We start from the raw sequence: 8,103 nt of genomic DNA, 5'->3' as shown, positions 1-8,103 counted from the left end.
TCAGCAACCAAAACTTAGTCCTCTAGCTTTGGCCTGACACTCTTTAACTTGTCTTAGATACAACCACACAGCTGGTGAGCCAAATGGATTAGTCTCCGGAGACCCTCCGTGCTCCTCGAAGGCGACACGGAGGCGTCCCACGACAGCATCGAGGCTACTCCAGGCCTGTTTTAGCGGACAAGGACATGCAGCTGGAGGATGAGCTTCACCATAGTACTCACAACTAATGTTGTGAACTTTGGTTTCTCCGAACTGGTCCAAGTACTTGAGAAAATCAAGCACGTGGGACCCACTGCAACGTCGCATGGACATCGATGGATGATGGTGGTTTTTTAAGTACTGGCCAAATGTGTTCCAGTCATGACGTTTTTGCATTTCATAACGGTTTTGACGGGGTACGAGCCTTGGTGATGAGTACGAAATGTAATGTTGATTAGTATTGTAATTACTTTTTTTCGTCGTCGTGGTACTGGTAACGGCGGAGTTACGACGTTTAGCGAGAGCCGCAGCAGCAGCAGCCGCGACGGCAGCAGACATTCTGTTTTAGACAAAAGAGGCAGAGTAGTAAGGAACGGGAGATGGGAGTGATTTGTGTGCTTTGGGAATAATGTGAAATATATTTGGAAAAATAGGAAGGTACATTTATAGTGGATGGTACTGTTATATTGTGTTGATATTTGTCTGCTAAATAGTGGAAGCATTTAACCTTATTTACTGTTTATTTTCCGAAACTAATTTACTTTGTTCAATACTTCTCAAAATAACCTACTTTTTTCAATTCTTCCCAAACTAATCTATTTTTTATATTTTTTAACTTTTAGTTGTAATTATAAATTATACATTATTATTAAATTATATATATATGCTGAATTAATTTTTTAATATAATATTTTCAATAATAAATAAAATTAAAATACAGTAATTCATTAATAAACTTTTTATAGTTTGGTTTCCTCCAACTGGTCTCGGTTCTTGTATCATCTTCGAAGATATGTATGTCGGGAAAGAATGGGTGTTTGCATCATTTTGGATCGTTATGCCGAAATCCTTGAAGCAATGAGAAAGGAAATCCTTGAAGTAATGAGAAAGGAAAGAAATGGTTTCACAGGTGATATGGGTATCCATCGTTTTTGTGTTTTACATATTTGTAGTAATTTTTCTTCAGCTCATCCAGGTGCACATTTGACGTTGTTATGTTGGTTCGCTGGAAATATATCTCAAGTGAGGAAATTTGAAAGAGCAATGAGAAAAATCAAAGACCTTAGTTCGAGTGCTGAAGAATGGCTATGAGACATTCCACTAGAGATGTGGACTATGTCTCATGATGGAGGATATCGATATGGTCAACCAAGTATTAATGAATTACTGTATTTTAATTTTTTTTATTATTGAAAATTTATATTAAAAAATTAATTCAACTTATATATAATTCAATAATAATGTATATTTTATAATTATAACTAAAAGTTAAAAAATATAAAAAGTAGGTTAGTTTGGAAAGAGTTGAAAAAAGTAGGTAATTTTGGGAAGAATTGAACAAAATAGATTAGTTTGGGAAGGTGAACAAAAAATAAGGTTAAATAGGTAAAGGCTTCTAAATAGTGTGGTCAATAGTTTATGTATACTAGCATAAATCCCGTGCGATGCACGGGTTTCTATTAATATTTTAAATTTTTATTTATCAAGTTATATTATATTTTCAAAATATTTATATAAATATATAATAATTATAAATTTATAATAAAAATAATAAAATAACATGTTGTCGTAATTTAGTAGAATAAATAGACTATTTCTAGTAGTTTAGCAGATATGTAACACTATTATTTATATCTTTTAATAATAAGATAAGTTGTATTCGTAATTTAGAAGGATAAGTATAATATATTTAGTAGTAGTTTAATAATTTAGTAGTTTATTAGATATATAACACTATTTATCTATTTTTATAATAATCAAAATTAAGGAATTATCGTTGAACCAAACCGATTAACCAAATTATTTTTATTCCGGATATTATAATATAGTATAGATATAAACTGTTACGTGTTATGCTAGATGTGCACATAATAGATAAAAACAGCCATAATTCACACTAACGGTGACCTTGACCTGAAAACCCATCCTTTTTTTTGTTTCGGGTGAGTGAATTAGGCCGCCGTGTAAGTTCAATGGTGCAAGAAGCCTATCTCTGTTCAAAAATAAATTTATTGGATTTATTATTGTTTAGATACTTGTTTATCGGGAACGATGATGAAATAATATAGATTTTAAAAATCTTATTTTAGGTGATGTCAATTACTATTTTTGATTCTCGTTTATACGAAAATTTATCAAAAAATAAATCAAAGGAATAGTACTTATCAGCGTTAATCTTTACTAGGAAAAATTGATTTCTCGAGCATCTCTGATAGAGGTTACTAACAAAATTATCAAACAATGATAAATTATTAAATATATTATTTTTTAATTTTCTCTCACATTCATATCACTCTTGCTAACATTTATTAAAATTTTGCTCTAATAGTTAAATAACTTTAAAGATTGGTCATTTGTTTCAAAAAAAAAACTTTAAAGATTGGTCATGTGGTCCCTCTATATTAATTTTATATTTAGTTCCATATAAAAGTGGGTTGAGTAATATATACTTTAGATGTTTTTATGACTTTTTGCTAATTTAGGAAGTTCCCAATGGGTTGCTAAGTTTTGACAACCTTGATAGGCAACCTTTTGACAACTTCCCAACTCTAATAGGTAGGCAAACAAGGATGTCATGCTTTGACAACCCCTATTGGAGATGCTCTGTATGGTCATACAATGTCAAAAAAGGATCCACACCATTCTCAACACATTATTGGGCCTGTTTGGGGTTTCTTTAAAAATGTAACTTATAACTTAAAGTCGAAAATTATCATATAAGTGATATGAACATCGTAACTTATAAGTTATTTAACTGTTTAGATAATATTACATATAAGTTACTTATAATTTGATAATGTGCTTGATAAATTATAACTTATAAGTTATAATTTTTTGAAATAAAATTAAAATATAAATTGTAAATTACAAAAAATACTACAACAATAAATTTATCCTTGAAACAAATAAAAAGTAACAAAAACAATATTTGAACCTTCGGTCCCTGAAACAAAAAAGCTAAATTCATACAAAATAAATAAAAAAAATAAAATCATTTACAAAAAAAGAAGCTTAACTTTAAATACTTAGGAAAATATACATATACTAACAATATTTAGGCAGCACGGTAGAATAGAAAAAAGAAGAAAAAAAGAGAAGAGTAAAATACAAACAAGTTACAATGAAATGAGGAATGTTAAGCACAACCTACTTTCAGTTTATGGGCATATATGCTCTAAATATGAGGTTTTCTCAAATTTGTCAAACAGGAAACTTAAGTCAGAAATGCAATTCTAGCCCATTTAAATTGAACTTTATGTTACCCAAACAGACACATTATTACAACACTCTCAAATTCAATTTCTACACACGCCACCATAATATTCTTTTCCTCGATACCTGTTTCAATTTACAAAGAGTTAATTGCATTTTGCAACCCCTATCTTTCATTCAATAACAAAACTATATATTTACTTTCAAAAATACAGTTTGCAACCCCCAACTTTCGACATCAAATACAATATGCATCTCTTTAACCATTTTATTAAAAAATTTATATTTTGAAGAGTAAAATTGAAATTCAGAAAAATATTTAAATAATAATTTTATTTAAATTAAACTAAAAATTAGAATCTCAATTTATAAAAATAATATTAATATCAATTATTTTATATTTTACTCAGTATAATTTTTAAAATATAAATGTATTTATAAACTTTATGATTATATATAAAAACATATATTTTGCTTGATAAATATATTTTAAGTATTTAGCATTATGATTAATTTAGAGCATTACAAATGGAAAATAGCTACTTCCTGATTTTTTACTTACTTTTTCCTCTTGGCACGCATTAAGGCTACTATAAAATATATTCTATAATTTATTTTTAGAATTTTCTTTTTCTATATAAATTTAAACAGTATATTTTTATTTAAAAGAAAAAATAATTAAAATTATTTAATGAACCATATTTTACGGAAATTTTAAAATGCGTACCGATTTTCCGTCACCAATGTAAAGAACGGGTGGGGTATAATCTTTTTTCATGTAAAATATGCATTAAAATAAATATTTTTATTGATTTGAAATTTTAGTTATTAATATTAACATCTTAATTTCAATTTTATAACCGGGAAGGGATGCATGTTGAAGTTAATATTGAAAATTAAGGATTGCAAACTGTGTTTTACAAAATAGGTATACTATTTTGATTTTAAATGAAAAGTGGAGGTTACAAAGTGCAATTAAGTGATTTACAAAATTCTGATTTCTAACAACACCTCCTACTCTTAAAACCCCTACTAAGATGAGAAATCGAGACTGCACAGCAAAACAATGGAAAAGTATTTTAATTGTAATGAAAAAGGGTAAATGTCTTTGTGAGACTTGATGATCATGATTATAATTGAAAATAATAATGTCAAACCGGCCTAAATATAAACATAACTTTCATCTACCTGCATTTTACATTGAGGCGGTGACGGGGAATAAACTGTGTTCAATTTGATAAGGATTCACCCTTCTCAAATTTCATCTACCTGCATTTTACATTGAGGCGGTGATGGGAATAAGCTGTGTTCAATTTGATAAGGATTCACCCTTCTCAAATTTCATAATAAGCTAATACTTTCTGTATGCCATTAATTTGTATATATCACTTTTTGGCACGCTTTTAAATACTCGTTTAAATTATAATTTCATAATATTTTTTTAACCTTTTTTTTAATAAAAATTTTATATTTAAACTTTTATTCAAAAAAAAATTTGAAAAGAATATTATAAAATTATATTTTATAAAAGATTCGAAATACGTGTAAACAGTTTACTAGGGAGTAAGCGATTGACTACAAATTTACGTCTAGTCTATAATATCAAACATAGTCATGAGTGATCTCGTTGGATTCGTACAGTGAAATTTTTATATTTAATACTAATACAAATTTAAAGATATTAACAATCAAAAGTGTGCATTGGCAAACGTGTCCAACACAAATATGAAACGTTTTTAGGGACGGAGGGAGTATTATATACTTGAATATATTGTCCGTTAAGTTCTTGTCTTCTTGATAAGTAATTGTGTAAATAGCATGATGCAGGGCACATGTCATTATCCGGTAATCTTTCTTCTTAAAATATTTCTCGGTTATTTTTTTTTTAATTTCGCTCCCCTTATATTCTCAATTTTTCTACATCTCTCTCAAATCTCTTTTGTCATCTTCTTTCATTCTCTCAACTCTCTCGAAATATAAACACATCTGCATATATTTTTATGATATTACATGATATTCTTTATTAGTAATCTGAATTTTTTACTCCACACAATACTTGATATCTTGGTGTGTATAACACATTTTTTCTATTTACAAAAACGTTGTTGTATACGTTAATTGACATTATTTCTTATTTTTCACATCGGTCACTAAACGATGTCTTAGTATATCTATTATGATCAGTTATTTATCTAGAACGATGTATTATATTATCCTTCACATTGGTCCAAAACCGATGTCAAAAACAATTTTTTTGGTTGTTTATGATCTTGAGTTAAATATTGTTAATATTAATCATAATTTGTGTATTTTCGATATATGTGGGTGTACATGAATGAAACTTGTTGCGTATTAATCGATAATATTTTATTCCAACTTCGGCGTTCTCGTAATAAAATGTCAATATTATGTTGTTAAGTACATGACATTGGTGTGTGGTTAACAAACATATGTATATTTATTATTTATATATAATGTATGTTTACGATGTATTCTAGTATAAGGACTAAGGTAGTGTTATTTTAATCGTTGTTAAGTTTTGTTCGTGAATTATTTCAACTTTTTTTTATATACTAATTTATTACTAATATATATTGTTATTCCAAACAAAATTTATAAATTTGTTTAAAGTGTCATAAATATTAGTAAGATTATAATTTTTTAAGCTCTCTATGAAAGAATTTATACAATAATTTATGTGAACAATTTAATCATTATTCTTTAAACAACATAAAAAGAAACAAATCAAGTCATATAATCGAGTGAATTTACAAGTTTTTTTAATATATTGTAATTCTAGATATTAAAATAATTTTAAACATACTAAGTTACCTAATCTTTCAAGATCTATGTAAATATAGTTTGGTGATTTTTATGACAAATAGTGTGATTTAAGTTTGTATAACATGAAATAATAGTGTATAAATTTTAACAATTGTCTGGGTATAATATTTCGTTCATAAAGTTTTGAATAGAAATGTTAATTAAATGAAATAATAGTTAAATGTCAATATATTTTCAAATTAAATTAATAAGTGGTATTTTTTTATAATCAAAAAATTTATTTTCTTCTTCTAATTCTGAATGAAATAATTAAAATTTAAAACTCAACTATTTTGAAATTTATCATTATTAAAAATATCACATACACGTATATATATTTTAAAATTTGATAATAATGCACATTTTTCTAACGAAATGAAATATTGAGAAAAAGTTAGGTTGAGTACTTCGCCCATACTTTTACCGGGTTAACTGGCTAAAATATAATTGAACTATTACCTAATTTGCAGTTGGATAACTGAACTCAAAAAGTTTACAGTCAACTTATTAAACCGATAAAAACTACCATTTAGGTAATTGAACTCGAAAAATTTGCAATCAACTCATTAAACTGATAAAATTTTGCAGTTAGGTAACTACCATTAACATACACTTACAGAATGAACATAAGTTTATTTAAATTTCTTGAATTTTATAATAAATTATATAATTTCATAAAAACGATAATTTCAAAAATTTTATAAATTTATAAGAATTTTTTTAAAAAATAAATAAAGTAAAAAAAGCAAACTAATTGATTTATTTAACAAAAAAAACTATCCAATTTAAGCATAATACCAACATATTTATTTACCAATAAAAACCACTTAATATATTTGGCAAAAAAACACTAATGTATTTAGCAAAAAACACTAATGGATATATTTAAAAAAAAACTACCATTAGGAATTTTTTTTAAAAAAATCAATTGGTTTATTTAGAAAAAAACGAAAGCAACTAGTGATTTATTTAGAAAAAATAAAAAAACTAACAGATTCCGTTTAATTCAAAGATGATTTAATGTTTGGGTAAAATTTTTAATGTTTAATGACTAAATTGCAAGTTGAATGTCACTACAAGAAAAACGGTTAAATACAACTGGTCCAGAACCGGCCGTATTTAGCTAAATTCGACCGCCAGCGTTCGAATTCAGTTAAATACGACCGGTTTTTGGACCGATCGTATATATGAGAGTGATATTTAGTAAGTCGGTTGTATTTAACGTAAATTCGATCGGCTAATTTCGGCCGACTAAATACGACGATCAAATTCGATTATCGATGGTCAAATTTAAATTTTCACTTAAAAATTGAAATCCCGCCTAAAAAATTGATTTTTTTTGAAAATATTCAAAATGTCAAGCTAATCAATAAATACGACCATATATAGACGAATATGTGGTTCTAAATTCGACCGGATGCGATCAATCGCCGGAACCGAAAAATTTCCAGATTCTGGTGAGCTTCAAAAATTCGTCTATCATTCCGGAAGTTCAGATTTTGCCTAAAACGAGATTTTTCGATTCATTTTCATACATCAAATTCGTCTACATCGAACCCACAATCCGGAAACAACCATATCAATAACGCATCATCAACATAATCTATTTTCCGATTACAATCAAAACAAAAAGAGTACATGACATTGGTGTGTGGTTAACAAATATATGTATATTTATCATTTATACATAATGTATGTCTACGATGTATTCTAGTATAAGGACTAATGTAGCGTTATTTTAATCGTTGTTAAGTTTTGTTCGTGAATTATTTCAGCTTTTTTTACATACTAATTTAATACTAATATATATTGTTATTCCAAGTAAAATTTATAAATTTGTTTAAAGTTTCATAAATATTAGTAATATTA

At 27.1% G+C, this 8,103-nt stretch overlaps 1 protein-coding gene across 1 annotated transcript; it reads right to left on the bottom strand.

The window, feature by feature from the left end:
- Positions 1-537, bottom strand: LOC141674480 (protein LIGHT-DEPENDENT SHORT HYPOCOTYLS 3-like). The gene has a single exon (XM_074481185.1). It carries the CDS (start codon positions 535-537, stop codon positions 1-3), a length of 537 nt encoding a protein of 178 aa, XP_074337286.1.
- Positions 538-8,103: the final 7,566 nt, after the last annotated feature.

The sequence above is a fragment of the Apium graveolens genome, chromosome 7, assembly GCF_009905375.1.
Source record: "Apium graveolens cultivar Ventura chromosome 7, ASM990537v1, whole genome shotgun sequence".
Taxonomy (NCBI): domain Eukaryota; kingdom Viridiplantae; phylum Streptophyta; class Magnoliopsida; order Apiales; family Apiaceae; genus Apium; species Apium graveolens.
This window is presented reverse-complemented; position numbering and strand designations above follow the sequence as displayed.